Source organism: Hevea brasiliensis, chromosome 14, assembly GCF_030052815.1.
Source record: "Hevea brasiliensis isolate MT/VB/25A 57/8 chromosome 14, ASM3005281v1, whole genome shotgun sequence".
In the NCBI taxonomy this organism is placed as follows: Eukaryota; Viridiplantae; Streptophyta; class Magnoliopsida; order Malpighiales; family Euphorbiaceae; genus Hevea; species Hevea brasiliensis.
This window is the reverse complement of record NC_079506.1, coordinates 74619877-74637968: the sequence shown is the minus strand read 5'-3', so window position 1 is coordinate 74637968 and position 18092 is coordinate 74619877. Positions and strand designations below refer to the sequence as shown.

The following is an 18092-nucleotide window of genomic DNA, read 5'->3' as shown; positions in this document are numbered from 1 at the left end:
TAAAACTTAGTTTGCCTCTCAAGAAGCGCTAATTTAAGGTCATTAGCTTGACTCCTTTCGAAAGTGCTAATAAAAAAGTAATTTTTGCCCATAGTAGTTATCATATAATACCACATATTATTCTTGATTTATGATACCCTCAAGATTAGAAAGATTTGAAACAAGATTGCATGTAGCACAAACAACACTTGGGTTGAAATGATATGCTTGGAATGAGGACTACTAGCTTTTGGAGGACATATAGATATGCAGGAGGTGTCCATGATAGAAATGGGTCTTCCAGTGGTGTATGTGTAAGCACCATCAATGAACTCAAATTAACAGTTTCATCAATTTCTTCATGTAAACACTCTTACAATGACCCCACAACTACAAAGAAGTTGTTTTCTTCAATTTTAGATACCATTTCTTCCCCAAATAACTCCATTTCTAGTGGGAACTCTATCAGTAAATCATCTTCAAAGGAATTTTATTCTTCCGATTGAGGCTCAACTTGTTCTATAGGTTCAAATTTCAATGAAGCGTCTTCACCATTCAACTCATTATCCTACCTTGCTTGTTTAATTCCTCTTTATAAAGTGATAGCTCACTGTTCACAATTAGGTTATCAAAATTTTCCAATTGAGCTACCCCTTTTTCAAATCCCACTCCTTTCTCTTCTTGAAGTTAAAATGGCTGGTGTGAAATATTAGGTTGATAGATGTGTGGAGGATGTTGGTGACTCGAACCTTGCAGTGAAGGATCTCAATACCAATGGTAATCAAAATCTGCCATATCATTTAACAAGTGAATGACATCCTCATAGCCTCTTTGAAGAACATGATCACTAGTACTCAAGCTCCATAATCTACCCATTTTCTTATTACTTCATCCAAATCATCATAGAAACAAAGAGTTAAAGACTGATTTGAAAGATTGTGATGAGGAAATCTCTCTACCCATTCATTAAATCTTCCCCAAGCAGCATAAAAGGGTTCATCATAATATTGAATAAACTTGTGAAGACTTGCTGATGAAACATCTTAATGCATCTCACAAGAAAAACAAGTGAAAACAAAATTAGACATATAGAAAAACAAAGACAAAAAAATAACCTATAAAAGAAATTAAAAAAAAATGTCTAAATTAATCAATTCACTACTTGTTCGATATCAAGCACCGATCCCTAACAACGGCACCAAAAACTTGTTATGCAAAATCTAGTAAGTGCACAGATCATTAATAAGTAATAAAGTAGTGAGTAGAGTATCGTTCCTACAATGATCGTGTTGAATACAAAACTATAGTAATTTTAATTATCTAGACGATTGAGTTATAGAGAAATAGTAATTAAATCTAAATTAAATGAAATAAAATTTAAAACAATTAACTAAACTTGAATATCAATGGATAAAAACATTCTAGAGCTAGAAGATCACACTTTAATCAATTATAAATTCAATCTAATTCATTCAATAAATGAGATATTATTACTTCAAAGGAAATTAATCCAAATTATCTTAAGTCCTCTCTCAAGGCACTCAAGATTTATTTTAATCAACTTAAATACTATTTCATGGCGATTAAATCAATTAAAACCCATTAAGTTCTTTGATGAATTATTAGATCCACATAAAATTCCAACCTCTCTCTAGATTAAGAACCCTAAGCTCAAATCCTTGTTATTCCAATATAAGGAAAGTGTTCACACATGGTGAATTTTACAATTAAGTTTATAAAATAATAAAGAGGAGCATGAGAAGAAATAGAATGAAAGAACCCAGCTGAAGAATTGCAGCCTTAGAGTTTTGAAACTTTAGCCAAAACTTTAGCCGAAACTTCCTCTGAAAGCCTTGCAGATCCATTTCTCCCTTTACCTCGATTGAAGTTAATGTGCTCTCTTGAATGTAAATTGGTTCTTGCTCCCTCAAATCTTGACTTATTATATTTATATCTAGTGTAAAAACACTTGTTTTAAAGTTTTAAAAGCCTTAAAAGTCCTCCTTAGTCGAGTTAGAAGGAAGAAAAGTCGGGTTAGAATTGTTGTTTGGAGTCATTATGCGATGCACCCTGTGTAATGTTCTGTAGCATTATTCTTTGAGTTTTCTTTGCCTAAAAGGTTGCACGGGGTCTAGGAGGTTACACAGAGTAGGTTATGCGGGCTGTGCAATTGGTCTTCTGCAAGATTAAGTTGCATGGGCCGTATACTTGCACGCCCAATGCAACTCTTTTAGCCTTCTATTCTTTACTTTTTGAGCTCTGGACGTTTTCCAAACTAGTCCTTGGCTCAAGAATTGTATAAAAATTTCTGATAAAATATAAAAATCAAAGAATTGGGTTTGATTAACAAGTTTTCTAAAATATTAATAAAAACACTTAAAAATAAACATAAAAAGACTAAATACTAACAAAATGCAATGAATATAATTCTAAATGTTGATATAATTTTACTAAATCAGTAAGATTTTGGGAGGACAATTGACTTCCTTGTAGAGATGTGTTAGTTGATGTTGTGCAAGGAATTATTCCGCAGCAGATGGTGGGACACTAGTTATTAATTACGTTGATGAAAAGGGGAGGTAGAAGTAAAACCTATTTGCTAATTATCTGTCGCAATATATAGTAAACATCATCACTAAATGTGTTCCTCCTTTGTAAATTCAAGAGGATGATTGTATTAACCTAAATTTCAAAAATATAAAATTATGAATTTTGATATTATTTTAATGTTATTATTGTAATTTTAAAATGGGTATTTTGGGAAATGCAGATTCAGCAGCTGAACCATCAACCTTCAGCATTTAAACTACATAAATGGTGAGGTACACAATGCATGCAAACTTGAGTGTCGAAGATCTCAACTTTGGCTGCCAAAGTTTGTCTACCTTACAAAAGGAAGTTAAATCCAGTTCTAATGAAACTATAAATTAAATATATCTTTTATATAATTTTCTTGTAGATTAGGGATAGAGTTGCTAAACCTAGAGAGGTTGGTGGTTTGGGTCTTCGAAGTATGTTTATGCTTAATAAAGCTTATTTTATGAAGCTTGGTTGGAATGTATTATGTAATTTAGAAGCTCTCTAGATTAAATTCTTGAAAAAGTACAAGGTGGGTGGGAAAAGGTGTTCCTTTTTTTATTGCTAGATGTAATTGTTCTTCTTTATGGAGAGGAGTGACTAACATGTGGACTGTTTTACAGAAAAATTTAGGGTGATCCTTGGGCAACGGCAGGCAAGATTTCACTGTTCTTTAAAACAATGAAAATGGACTTCATTAGTAATAACAAGCTCTAAGGCCTGCGTGATACTATGGAAATTTTTTTATATATTTATTATATTAATATGATTAATGAACAAAAAAAATTCATACCAAAAATGTATTTAATTATTTTTTATAATAATATAAAATATTATATTTTCATATTATAAACAAAGCTATTATCCTTCAATAATTATTTAGTTAGTTCAAATGAAATTAAATTTTAGTCATTCACTATATATATATATATATATTGACATTATTTAACTGTAGAGTCTAGTTATAATAATAATAATAATAATAATTACAATATTATGACAAAAGAATAATAATGTCAATCAAAATCTTGACTTTAAAATAGTAAGTATTTATAGCAAAAATAAAATAAAAAAATAGTAAGAAATATTACTAAAATAGATCAATAATTTATTCTTTTTATACTTTTGTTGTCATGAGGTAAAAGTTGGATATTTCATTAAATATTGACTTACAAAGTAAATTTATTTTATCATAAAATAAAGTCATCTTAACAATGATTAAATAAAGATAATAATAATAATAATTAATGTAATAATTAAATAATTTTAAAACTATTAAAATAACAATAACAAGAAAACAAAATACTAAAAATAATAATTTGAATTTATATATCAACACTTAAGTAGTTTAAAAATTAAAATAAATAAATAAAATTTTGAACATCTAATTAATAAAATAAAAGGCCTAAACAAAAATTTGAAGGGACTCAACCGTTCTTTCTAACTCAAAAAAATTCAATAATATATCATGTAAGAATTAAAAAGAAAGTCTTTATTTTTAGTAATAAAATAAAATTTATAAAAAAAAAGACAGAGAAAATAAAGAATCACAACATGATTAAATGCTCACAATGCTATAGTTAAAACAGTGAATAAAATTATTAGAAAATTATTTTAATAGAAATAATAACTAAATAATTTAAACGTAACTAACCCATATGTTCATTGGTCTTTAAAATTAAATGGTTTTGTCTCTGAGTTTAGATTAATTCAATGCTTATGTCCTCCCATCCAAATTTCTATTAATTGATTGAGAAATGACTATAATATCTTTAAGTAAATATTTTACTTTAGAAAAAAAAAAATTAGTCTCTGAGGTATGCTAAAATTATCACATATATCCATCAATTTTTTAAAGTTAATAGTTTCGTTTCTAGATTTCCTTCCATCTAACTCCAAATAGGCCATTAATTTAATAAATACGAGTCTCATTAAATTAAAAATTTTAATTTAATTTATAATTATTAAAAATATGAATTAATTACATTAAATTTTAAAATTTTATTTAATTATAAAATTATCTATATATTTTAATAAATTGATTTTTAAATAATATAATTATTTATAAATTAATGATTATTTGTTTATTAATTACAAGTTCTATCTTCTTTTGTGTTTCTACCTCCCCCTCTGTCGCTCTCTTTAACACATATATTGCTTTTGATTTCTGTTTTTGGTTAGTTTGTTTTTAAGAATTTTTTTTTTAATTTTTATTTTAATTAGTTGAATATTACTGTAGATTTGTTGAAAGGTCAATTGAATATTACTGTATAGATTATAAGGTATTATTTGTAAATAATTTTAATATTTAGATATCAAATTGTAAAAGTACAGGGAGGACTTATATGGGTTTATGTTCGCAGCTATGTCGGTTTGTGTGAGTCAACCGAAGATAAATACGGAAAAGTAATTTACTTTTAAAGATATATTAGTCCTTTCTCAAACAATTAATGATAATTAAATGGGATAATTGTAAAAAAAATTATAGTTTTTAAATTTTTACAAATTCATCTTATATTATGAAAATAATCAATTAAACGCTAAATTTTTTAATAATTATTAATTCTACTTTAATATTAATAAAATTTTTATTTCATTAATAGAGGTGTCATATAAGTAACATAAAAATATAATTTATATGTAATAATTTTTATATTAATATATTAAAATAATATATTTTCATTTAAAAATACATGTTTTCAATCTTTTCAAGTATTTTAATCTCATATTTTTATTTTATATGTCAATATTGAATAATTATTTAAGTGTAACTTATCAAATATATAGTAATATAAAATATTTATATTGAATTAAATATACTCTTTTCCTTTGATTTAAAAATATATCTTCTTCTTTTATATTAATTGCAACTAAATCATGTTTACATGATGTCTTTATGTAGCGTCTTTAAACATTGAGTAAAATTAATAAAATAAAAAAATTTAATATTTAATTGATAATTTTTATAATATAAGATAGAATTATAAAATTTTAAAAAGTACTACTTTTTTTAGTCATCCCTGAGTTAAAGGAAATATGAGCATTGAATTGGATGGTTTCAAAAATCCAATCGTTGAGTTTGAGAAATAGAGGGACATATATGTTAATATTACATATTTCCAGTTCACCACTTCATCGGACATTAGCGTTCCTTTCCTACGTTTATCTCAGATCCAAACAAACCTAAAAAAAATTGCAGAGAGATCAATGAAAATGAAGCCTTGGAATTCAACTGCAAGCCTTGGACTTGAAGGAGCTTCTACTTCCACTTTCAACTATAAAGGCCATTGGGTACCGTTCAATCAATCCCTATTGTTCTTATTTACCAATTCTTTCCATTCTTCTACTCTACTTCCAATTCCACACTCCAAGATGCACATGTCTTCAGATCTAAGTTCAAATCTCCTTTATTCATATGCATCCTCTACTTTCTAAGGTTGATTTTAATCGATTTTTATCTGCTCCTGTGAGAATGAAACAGCATCATACTGTCATTTCTTTATCCAAAACAATTGAATTGTTAGGAATCTTGCCCAGTATTTATTCTCTTAACATCTTGATTAATTGCTTCTGCCACTTGCACCTTGTGTATTCTGGCTTCTCTGTTCTAGGCAAAATCCTCAAATTTGGATTGGATCCTCAGACTGTGACATTTACAAGGGTAAAATCGATCAAGCGTCGTCAACGTGATGTTTATGGTTAGGATGTCATAGTAAAATAAATGTGGCTATTGGGTTGCTAAAGGGAATGGTTGAGAGAGGTTGTGAGCCAGATGCCTCGGCATACAATACAATCATCGATGCCCTTTGCAAGGATAAGCTAGTTGTTTAGGCTTTAGACCTCTTCTCTCAAATGAGGAATAAAGGCATTTCACTACGTAATTCATGGTCTTTGCAATATAGGCAAATGGAATCAAGCTTTGGCCTTGTTGAATGAAATGGTGGGGCAGAACATATCACCAAATGTTGTTAGCCTCAATGAATTGATTGGTAGTCTTTGTAAGAAAGGAATGATTACAGATGCTCAATGTATAACCAAAATAATGATTCCAAGAGGTTTTGAGAGCTTGACGTGGTCACTTATAACTCCTTAATTAATTGTCTTTGCAATTTAGGCAAATGGAATCAAGCTTTGACTTTATTGAATGAAATAGTGGGACAGAACATATCACCAAATGTTATTAGCTTCAATATATTGATTGACACTTTTTTATGGAAAGAATGGTTTCAGAGGTTCAAGGTATTTTCAATATGATGGTTCAAATGGCTATAAAGCTTGATTTTATCACATATTGTTTATTGATGAATGCGTATCGTCAGCATAGCCAAATGGATGAAGCTAGCAAAGTATTTGCTCTGATGGTACGCAATGGAATAGTTGATGCCTTTAGTTACAATATCTTGATTAATGGATGCTGCAAGAGCAAAAGGATAGATGAAGCAAAGGGTCTTTTTAACGAAATACCTAAAAAATGTTTGGTTCCTAGCTTTGTTGCATATTATAAAGGGTCTGTGTCAGGCAGTGAGGTTGTGAACTGCACAAGAGGTTTACAAGAACATGTGTTCTCAGAATCAGCAGCTAGATATAATAACTTTCTCAATTTTGCTCAATGACTAGTGCAAACAGGGGGGCCTTGATGAGACACACACTATTTCAAGTAATGGAAAAAGGTAAACTGGAGCCCGAACTGGTGTTCCATAATATTTCAATCGATGGTATGTGCAAAGCTGGGAAGATTAATGATGCCAAGGAACTATTTTCTAGGTTTTTTGAAAATGGTTCACAACATGATGTTTATACATATGGTAGAATAATTAAAGGACTTTGCAAAGAAGGATTACTAAATGAAGCATACAAGGTCTTTAGAGGAATGGGAGAGCGTGGATGTTTATCAGATGATTACTGTAATAATGTAATTATTCAAGAGTTTCTTAAGCGCAAGCATGTAGCAAGGGCAAGTCAATTTCTTGATGAAATGGTTGGCAAGGGATTCTCTGCAGATGCCACGACCACCAGCACATCTATCGGACAATGACGATCTCTTTTTAAGAAAACTACGAAATTGTTCTGAAGGTTCTAAAGGTGTAGATATGAAGTGAGATTTTAATAATCAACACCTGAACAATAGGTGCAAGAGGACTTTGTTATGTTGTAAGTTATCTGTAATTCACTCTATTCCAATATGAGTACAATTACTATGCTACCAGTTAGATGCTATTACTTTATATGGCAAAGTGTCACTCAACTCATGTTTTTAGGTTGTGCTTGCTTATCAATATTAATGAATTTGTGTTAATACTACGTTGTGCTAAGAAACTTAACTTCAATTTCCTATATACAGTCACAAAATGGTGTGTGTTCTCTTATGTATGTGCTCATTTCACTCGTTTTGAAATTGCAGTTCTCCGATATAACAGTTTGGTATTTGTACCCAGATTTGTTAGGTATCTGATCATTTATTGTCATGTATGCGAAAATCAGAAAGGATAAGAGAAACTATATCTTTTGTTATTTCATTGTTATGTCTAACTGCAATCATTTCCCTCCCTTGGTACTATCCTGTGTGAAGCATACAAGATAATTATGTAGCACGGAAACGGAAACGCGGACACGGGGAAACGGCATTTTAAAAAATATAGGAAACGGAAATGTGGGGGAAACGTGTAAATATAAAAAATATAGGGGTATATTTATAAATAAATAAATAAATAATTAAATATATATATATATATATATATATATATATATATATATATATATATATATATATATATATATATATCATGAAAGATGTTCAATAATAAATAAAGTCCAAATCAACATTTAAATTCAACCATAAAAATACATATTTAGAAGTTTCATACTTATAAGAAATAAATATTAACTACAACACATTCAAATGTTAAAAAAGAAAAGATAATGAAATTTATGACATTTCCTCAACTTCACTGTCTTTCTCCTTCTCCGTGCTTGTAGTTGCATTTTCATCAAACAAAATAGACTCTAACTCTGGTTCATCCAATGAAAGGTTGGCAAATTCAAGAACTCCCACATCTTCCATACTCCCAAATTGATCACCACCAATATCCCACAATTTTGTCTTCTCATCATAATATTGGGAGGAGTTTCTCGACAGAAGACGAAGATTATTATGGATAAAAACCAAGTTCTCTGTACGTTTTGGAGTTAATTTATTCCTTCTACATGAATGAATGAAGGAATAAATACTCCAATTTCTTTCACAACAAGAGGAGGAAGTAGGTTATCCAAGCACTTTAAAAGCCAACCTTTGAAGTAAAGGTGCATTAGAACCAAAACATGCCCACCATTTTCTAGGATCTGTAACATACATACTTCCAATAGAATCAGGATCAGCAAAAGGTTCACTTTTCAAAGAAAAATTTGCAAACTCATCATTTGCTCTAATTCGCTCATCTTCATTAGAAAAAATCCTCCTAAAGCATTTAATTTTTCAGTTGATACTTCTCCATCCATATGAGGAGGCACTCTACCTTCTCCCTCTTGAAGCCATTTTTCACTGTAAAATCTTCAAAAATAAGAAAATAAATTTAAAAAATAATAAAAAAAAATTATAACAAGAAGATGAGTATGTAAGTTAGAAATTTACCTTGGATTTAATGAATGGGCTAAACAATGAAGGGGAGTGTTGCTCTTTGCCCAACGATCAACAAGAATTCGATGAACCACATAATAAAAAGGAGAAAACCCATCTGCTTGCTTTTCTTCATGATAAAAAATAACTTGCTTCACCTTTTCAATCATTGAATCCCACAACTCATAAACCAAATGAAGGCATGGTTTGTCTGTGTCACAAACTTTGATCATGTCATAAATGGGCCCAGTAAAAGCAATGATGTAATCAACATTTTCCCACCAATCCTTATCTACCACTTTATCACGAACAAATCTAGCTTTGCCTTGGTCATCTTCTTGGTATTGTGCCCATTGATCACTCATAACTATTGCTTCTAAAGCACGCCTAATAAGTTTAAATCTTTTAAGCATCACAACAATAGAAGCAAAACGAGTGTCAGCAACTGAAAGCAATTTCAAAGGGCTAAACCAATTATAAATTGCAAGCCTCATGGAATGATTCATTATAAAATTCTTGATTTGCAAAACATCCCCATGGATTTCAGTGATCCAGTGACACACATCAGAAGTTTCTTGATTAGTTTCCATTTGCTGCACATATATTCTTCAAAGCAAGATTAAGAGTGTGCACAACACAAGGAGTCCAATAAATATGTGAAAACATTCCCTCAATGATTTCTTTAGCACCTTTACAATTTGAAGCATTATCAGTAATGACTTGTACCACTTTTTGATGACCCACCTCATCAATTACTTCTTTTAGCAAATTAGCAATAAATTGCTTATCTTTCACTTCACCAGAACAATCTACAGATTTGATAAACATGGGGCCAGACTCAGAAACAACCATAAAATTAATCAAAGGCCTCCTCTGGGGATCACTCCATCCATCACTCACAATACTAACACCCTTTTCTAACCAAGTGCTTTTAATTGGTTCAAGCAACCTCTCTACATTTGCTTTTTCTTGCTGAAGTAATGTGGTTCTCAATTTGTTATAATCAGGTGGCACATAACCACCCAAAACATGATTAGCAGCAAAAGAATAAGAACTCACATAATAAGGATTTCTAGCAAAATTAAAAGGTAGACCCCCAGTGTAGAACATTCTAGCAATCTCTGCATCTAATTGAGCTCTAGTTTGCAAGTCAAAAGCTCTACCAAGAGGAGAATCATTAACTCTTCTTTTCTTCAAAGCTGCTGAAATACTTGGTTCAGTTATATTCAATGAAAGAACAGAAGTTATACTAATAGGCAAAGAAACTCGCCTAGATTGTGAATTGGTAATTTTGTTTGTTGCCTCATCCTCCTGTTTTCTCATTTTAGAAATACTATCATTCATCACTTTTTTACACACACCAATCTCTTTTCCAGTGATTTTCAATAAATGAGCCCTCACTCTAGTATAAGTCTCTTGCTTTTCTTGTCCACAAAAATTACATATCCATTTACAATTACCCCCTCCTTCTCCAGTTTTCTCAAGTTTAGTTACATATCTCCACAAAGGATTAAATTCTTCCTTCCTAGTTTTTGAAGTGGCACTAGTGCTATTTGCTTGGGTAGAATTTGAGTTCGAAGAATCCATTCAAATATTGTCCTATCAAAATGACAAAAAGAAAATACAATTTTATACAATTTACAAATTATTTAAACAAATTATATACTAAGGATTAAAGCACAATGCAAATTATATATTAAAAGATTAAAGAATTAAATAATAGAATTGAATAAATTGACTATAAAAATTATTATGAAAAATTTTAATATATAATATAACGATACATTAAAATAAATTATATTAAACACATTATATATAAATTATTACAAAAATATAAAATATATTAATATAAAATACAAATTTTGAATGTTGGAATTTTTTTTATTTATCATTAATTAGAATTTAAACTTGAAATTTTATAATTTTAAAAATAACTTTAAAAATATATTTACATTTGTCCTTAATTTCCTTCAAAATATTGATTGTAAAAATATGGCAAATCTTGAAAATTTTTAATGAAATTGGGAAAATTTTTTTTTATCTTTCTTTTAAAAAAAAAAAATATTTATGATAACTCCTCAAATTTAGTTTGAGAAAAATCTAATTATGGAATATACATTTAGAGAAAAAAAATTTGATATAAAATATGATAAATTTATGATTAATTAATGGAATAAAATTGTAATTAATTAATAAAAGTTACTTAATAAAATTGTTTCACAAAGAAATTAGAAAAGGATAATGATAAATTAATAATAAGGAAAATAATAAATTAAATAATAATAAATTAATAAAATCCCAATATAAACCTAATTATTCACATTCACAATCGGGAAGAAAATAGGAAAGGCCACTTACCTGTCGACTGTCGTTCTCCCTTCGGCTGCTGCTGCTTCTTCTTCTTCTTCTTCTTCTTCTTCTTCTGTTGATAAGGATGGAGAGAGCATATCAAAGAGTGAATATGGCAGATCAGAGAGAGAAGAAGAGAAAGGTGTTGCGATCCTTACCTGCGCTGCGAACTGCGATGCTGCCGACTGCTGTTGAAGGTACTCTCTTTCTTTTTCTTTTTCTTCTTCTTCCTTTTCTGTTGGTGAATGTTGTGAAGTGATCGATTTTAACCAACCCATTTTTCTTTTTTTCTTTTTTAATTTTCTTTAAAGAAACGCGTTTTCGGCAATGGAAACGCATTTCCGATTTTCAATATTTTCGGAAATGGCCCGGAAACGTTTCCGAGCTGTGTCAGGTCATTTCATCGTCGGAAACGTTTCCGACACTGGGAAACGTGACTCAGTGTCATTTCCGTGCTTCATAGCAAGATAATGGAAGTGGATTGCTCTTTCCCAATTGATTGCAGTTGCTTTTGTATGTGATTATGCAAGGTTTTACCAAGGGCAATACAACTTATTAATGAAATGGTAGATAAACAATTCTCTGCTAATATTGCTGGTAGTGGAGTTGTTCTCTAGTTATGATATGTTTATTAAAAAGAGACTTGGAGTGTAGCACTCCTGAGGTTGACAGAACTAGCTGCAGATTGATTGATTGAAGTGTTGTTAGCTGTGGAATAGGTTTTATATCACTGTTATCAAAGGCGCGCCTCAGGCGCAAGGCTCACCAGGCGCAGCCCCAGGCGCCTTGGGATAGCTGAGGTGCACCACCTCACGGAGACGCACCGAAGCGCATCGAGGCGCGAGGCGCATCGAGGGGCGCCCCAATGAGGCAAGGTGCATGATAAAAGGGTAGGCTGCTAGGGTTTTTTTTTTTTTTTTAACTTGTCCAACAGCCAACAGCCAGCAAAAAGGAAAAAAGAAGAAGAAGAAGAAGAACAAGAAGAAGAAGAAGAAGAACAAGAAGAAGAAGAGGAGTGAAAGGAAAGATCAAACAAACATGGTATGTATTTTTTCTTATTCTTTTCTTATTCTTCTTCTTCTTCTTCTTCTTCTCCTCTCACTCTCCTCTGCTCTCTTCCCCTGTGCTGCATTTTTTTCTTTTTTGTTTCAGTGTTTTCTTTTTTTTTTTTTGCTGCCAATGCCATGCTTTCTCTCTCTCTCTCTCTCTCCCTTTCCTGTGCTGGGTATTCTTTTTCTGCTTCTCTTTTTTTTTTTAGACTACTCTGCCATGCTCTCTCTCTCTCTCTCTCTCTCTCTCTCTCTCTCTCTCTCTCCCCTGTAGTGTTTCTGCACTGCACTTTCTGTTTCTGCTTCTCTTTTTTTTTTTTTTTGGACTGCCATGCTCTCTCTCTCTCTCTCTCTCTCTCTCTCTCTCTCTCTCTCTCCTGTAGTGTTTCTGCACTGCACTTTCTGTTTCTGCTTCTCTTTTTTTTTTTTTTGGACACCCATGCTCTCTCTCTCTCCGCAGTTGTTTCTACATTGCACTTTCTTTCTGCATTTTTTTTGCCGCCATGCTCTCTCTCTCTCTCCCCGACTGCTCTCAGACTGCTTCTCGCACTACACTTTCTTCTTCTCAGATCTTATTTTTTTGGCTGCCAATGACATGCTCTCTCTGCTTTGGTTTCAGACTGCATAAAGAAATGCAATTTTTCATTTTCTTCTTTTCATGCTCTCTCCTTAGTCCTTACCCTGCAATGTTTTTCTTTTCCTTTTCTTTTTAGTATAAATTTGTGATTTTAACATATTGTTTATTGTGAATATGTGAAAATATGTTGAGACTTGACCACTTGAGATGCTATTATGCTAATATGCTAATTCAATTACTCTTATTAGCTTTTAGTTTTATTATTGGATTAAAAATGTTTTATGACTTTATTTTCTTATTACTAATTGTTATTAGGTCTTCTTAGAAATTATTAGAAATATTGTAATTGAGTTTGTGTTGTCATAAATTATTAATTTCTATTATTATAATTGGATTATGGTACTATAAATTGGTATGTATATTATTGTTGGCTTGTTGTTACTTGTTAAATTATTAATTTTCTTATCTTTTTATTTTATTTTTGCAAAGATGGAATCGGAAGCATCTACCGCTGCTAAAACTGACAATAGCAATAAAGATCCCGCATGGAAATATGTCCACTTGGTGAATCCAAACAATAGAAATGATGTTGCTTGTAACTTTTGTAGCAAAGTTACAAAAGGAGGGATATTTCGAGCTAAACAGCATTTAGTTGGAGGATTTCAAAATGCTACAATGTGTAAGAAGTGTCCAACACATGTGCGTGAAGAGCTACAAGAGTATATGCAGCAAAAGGCTTCAGCAAAGACCTTAGATAAATTGCCTGATTATGAGGATGTTGAAATTCTTGGAGATGACGAAGATGAAGATGATGTTGGGACAATTCTTAGAAGCTCAAAAGGAAATAGTAAGGTTCAAAAGAAGGTAAGGACAAAGGGTCCAATAGATTTATATTTTACCAAAAGTGCTGCAAAGGCGGTACAAGATAGAAAAAATTCAAAGCTGAAGCAAACCACTATTAATGAGGCATGCAAAAAGGAATTGCGAAAAAAAGCATGTAAGGATATAGCTCGATGGATATATGATGCGGCAATTCCTTTTAATGCTATCAATTATCCAAGTTTTCAAGGTATGGTGGAGTCTATTGGACAATTTGGGATTGGTATGAAAGCACCTAGTTTTCATGAGGTGCTGGTTCCCTTATTGAATGAAGAAGTTGCTGAGGTGAAGAATTCATTAAAGTCCTATGAAGAAGAATGGGCAAAGTATGGTTGTTCTATAATGGCAGATGGTTGGACTGATAAAAAACAAAGGGCTTTGATTAATTTCTTGGTGAATTCGCCAAAGGGAACTGTTTTCATGGAATCTGTTGATGCTTCAGAGTACTCAAAAACTGGTGATAAGATGTATGACCTGCTTAATAGATTTATAGAGCGTGTTGGAGAGGCTAATGTGGTTCAAGTTGTGACAGATAATGCTAGCAATTGTGTGCTTGCAGGTAATTAAGAGTTTTTATTCTTACTATTATTAGATAGTTTAATTTAATTATAAGTAAATAATGTATCTAATATTTATGCTACTTGCTACCATATTTGTTTTGTTTTTAGGGAAGTTGTTAGAAACAAAGTGCCCTCATTTGTATTGGACTCCTTATGCTGCTCATTGCCTAGATTTGATGCTAGAAGATATTGGAAAAATTCCCAAAATTCATAACACAATTAAAAGGACAGTGACATTGAATGGATATATTTACATATGTCCGGGTGTGGTGAACATGTTGCGGCACTTTACTGGTGAAAGAGAGCTAATTAGGCCAGCTGTCACAAGATTTGCAACTGCTTTTCTCACCCTTCAACGTATACATAAGCACAAGGTGAATTTGAGAAAGATGTTTACCTCAGAGGAATGGACCAAAAGTAAGTGGGCAAAAGAACTGTCTGGTAAAAAAGTATACAGTATTGTCATGATGCCTACTTTTTGGACTAATATTGTTTATATCTTAAAGATATTTGGTCCATTAGTTCGTGTGCTTAGATTAGTTGATGGTGAGAAAATACCTGCAATGGGATATATTTATGAGGCGATGGATAGGGCTAAAGAAGCAATTGCAAAGTCATTTGATGAAAATGAAGAAAAATACAGGACAATTTTTGAGATTATTGATAAACGATGGGAAAGCTAACTCCATCGACCTTTGCACGCAGCTGGATATTATTTGAATCCTGAATTTTTTTATTCAAATGAGAAAATTAATGAAGATGTTGAGGTTGTTACCGGTTTATACCAAGTTGTAGCAAGGTTGATTCCAAGCAAAGAAGAGCAAGACAAAATAATGGCACAATTACCTTTTTATCAAAATGCTGAATGTATCTTTGGGATGGATATGGCAATTAAGAATCGAAAGAAAGTATCTCCAGGTAATATAATTTTATCCATAAGCATGTAATCTCATATTGCAATATTTTTGAATAATAATTAATATGCATTATTTTTTCATTAGCTACATGGTGGCTAACTTATGGAGCAACAACTCCAAATTTGAGAAATTTTGCTATTAAAGTGCTTAGCCTTACTTGTAGTGCATCTGGTTGTGAGCGTAATTGGAGCATCTTTGAGCATGTAAGTGACAAAACATCTCCCTTTAGAATTATACCTTTCATTTGTTCTTTCAAAAATTATACTTATGAAAATTGTTATATTTTGCAGATTCACAGTAAAAAAAGAAATAGACTAGCTCAAAATCGCTTGAATGATTTGGTGTTTGTCAAGTACAATAGGTCATTAAAGCGTAGATATAATGCACGTGACCGCATTGACCCCATCTCATTGAAAGACATTGATGATAGTAATGAATGGTTGATGGGTCAAATGTAGGAAGTGATGGATAGAGATGAACTTGTTTTTGAAGATGATGATTTGACATGGAATGTGGTTGCTGCAGCTACTGGAGCTGAAGAGAATGCCTACAACACTAGATTAAGCAAAGGGAAAAATGTTGCATCTACATCACAGCAAAAAAGAAAAGCATCATCCACTCGTACTTCTTCACTTCTTGAAGACGAGGAAGAAAATGATGATGATGAAGATGTTAATTTGGAAGATGAGTATGAGGAGGATAATGAAGATGATGAAGAAGATGAAGAAGACGAAGAGGATTTTGATATTTCTATTGATGTGGATTGAACATTTAGTAGTTTACTAGTTTATTAAACTTTAATTTTTAGTAGTTTATTTTTATCTCTTTTGGATTATAAACTAATTATTACTTGCATATTTGTTAGTTGTTATTATTATATAGTTTTATGTTACTTGAGGTGTGATAGCATAATTATAATTTTTTTTTATTTTTAATATATATTTTTTATTTTTGCGCCTTGGCTCTCTCTGGCGCACGCCTGCGCCTTGCGCCTTGCGCTTAGGCTCCAAGACACCTTGGCGCCTCGGTGATCCTTGAGCCTTTGATAACTATGTTTTATATGCAGGGCCGAAGGGTTTCTGATTGCTGATGTGATCCACATTAGGAGGTTTAAAAAGATAGGGATGGTTCTGACTATAATTCTAGCTATACTGATAAGGTTTGGTGCTGTAATTTGCAGTTGGGGTATGGTTACTGACTTGATTTGGCCTGAAGGTGGTAGAGATGGTTTGTAATGGGATTGCCTCTCCTATTGGTCTCCAATGGTTGTTCCTGAAGTCTTGATACATCAAAAGCCTGAAATAAGGTTGCAGGTTTGAGCATCCTTACCATAGCCTTATGTCATCCTTGAGTCCTCTAATGAATCCTGAGAGAAAATATGCCTCTCCGAGCTAAGGCATTGCCTTTTCCATCCTTATTCTCAACCCTTCAAACTGATCTTTATACTCTACAGAATTATCTTGCCTAATTCTCATTAAAACCTCCACAATGTCATCGAACTCTTGCTCCTTAACTCAGCTTAGCTCAACTCAACTCAACTCAACTCAACTAAGCCTTTATCCCAAAAATTTGGGGTCGGCTATATAAATTATTTTTCTCCACTCTAAACGATTTTGGTTAAATCTTCAGAAATGTGTAATACTTCTAGGTCATGTTGTACTACTCTCCTCCAAGTCAGTTTACGTCTACCCTTCTTTTTTTTCTATCCTCTACCCTAATGTGCTCTACTTGTCTAACTGGAGCCTTCGTATGTCTACGCTTCACATGATCAAACCACCTTAATCTCCATTCTCTCAACTTATCCTCAATTGGTACTACTCCTACCTTTTCTTTAATACTCTCATTACGGACTTTATCTAGTTTAGTATGGCCACTCATCTACCTTAACATTCTCATCTTTGCAACTCTTATCTTAGACACATACGACTCCTTCAGTGCCCAATGCTCATTACCATATAACATGGCCGGTCGTATAGTTGTATGGTAAAATTTTCCTTTCAACTTATTGGGAATCTTGCGATCACATAAAACTTTCGTGGGACGTCTCCACTTCAACTATCCGGCTTTAATCCTATGACTAACATCCTCCTCACATCCCCCATCTACTTGAAGGACTGAGCCGAGATATTTAAAGTGATTATTTTGGGACAGTATCAAACTCACTCCATTCAAACTAACTCCATCCAAATTAACTCCTTCCCTATCACCAGTTCAGCCTTCACTGAACTTGTAATGCATGTATTCTGTCTTCGTTCTACTTAACTTAAAACCCTTTGACTCTAGAGTACTTCTCCAAAGCTCTAGCTTTCTATTAACTCCTTCTTGCGTCTCATCTATCAGAACTATATCATCCGCAAACATTATGCACCAAGGGATACTCTCTTGTATATGTTTCATTAATTCATCTAAAACTAATGTAAAAAGATAAGGGCTTACAGCTGAACCTTGGTGTAATCCAACTGAGATAGGAAAATCTCTTGTGTCCCCTCCCACTGTGCGCACAATAGTAGTTGCTCCTTCATACATGTCTTTCAACACTTGTATGTACCTAATAGATACCCCTTTTTGTTCTAGCACTCTCCATAAGACATC

At 32.1% G+C, this 18092-nt stretch overlaps 5 protein-coding genes across 5 annotated transcripts; 4 read left to right on the top strand and 1 right to left on the bottom strand.

Annotated features, from left to right (window-relative positions):
- Nucleotides 1–212: 212 nt before the first annotated feature.
- LOC110634573 (pentatricopeptide repeat-containing protein At1g63080, mitochondrial) lies at nt 213–7169 on the top strand. Its single transcript, XM_058134627.1, has 6 exons — nt 213–293; nt 693–756; nt 6168–6254; nt 6459–6584; nt 6671–6795; nt 6876–7169. Exons 1-6 carry the CDS (start codon nt 213–215, stop codon nt 7167–7169), a joined length of 777 nt encoding a protein of 258 aa, XP_057990610.1.
- Nucleotides 7170–7216: 47 nt separating this feature from the next.
- On the top strand, nt 7217–7591 carry LOC110634572 (pentatricopeptide repeat-containing protein At3g22470, mitochondrial-like). Its single transcript, XM_021783622.2, has one exon. It carries the CDS (start codon nt 7217–7219, stop codon nt 7589–7591), a length of 375 nt encoding a protein of 124 aa, XP_021639314.2.
- Nucleotides 7592–8482: 891 nt separating this feature from the next.
- LOC110669437 (uncharacterized) lies at nt 8483–11796 on the bottom strand. The gene is made up of 7 exons (XM_058134626.1): nt 11677–11796; nt 11528–11591; nt 9914–10593; nt 9210–9762; nt 9040–9103; nt 8844–8942; nt 8483–8756 (listed from the first exon to the last, which is right to left on the bottom strand). Exons 1-7 carry the CDS (start codon nt 11794–11796, stop codon nt 8483–8485), a joined length of 1854 nt encoding a protein of 617 aa, XP_057990609.1.
- Nucleotides 11797–14436: 2640 nt separating this feature from the next.
- Nucleotides 14437–15443, top strand: LOC131169034 (uncharacterized). The gene is made up of 2 exons (XM_058133237.1): nt 14437–14582; nt 14692–15443. Exons 1-2 carry the CDS (start codon nt 14444–14446, stop codon nt 15264–15266), a joined length of 714 nt encoding a protein of 237 aa, XP_057989220.1. The 5' UTR covers nt 14437–14443; the 3' UTR covers nt 15267–15443.
- Nucleotides 15417–16267, top strand: LOC131172988 (histone chaperone RTT106-like). Its single transcript, XM_058134625.1, has 4 exons — nt 15417–15501; nt 15585–15703; nt 15791–15841; nt 15959–16267. Exons 1-4 carry the CDS (start codon nt 15417–15419, stop codon nt 16265–16267), a joined length of 564 nt encoding a protein of 187 aa, XP_057990608.1.
- Nucleotides 16268–18092: the final 1825 nt, after the last annotated feature.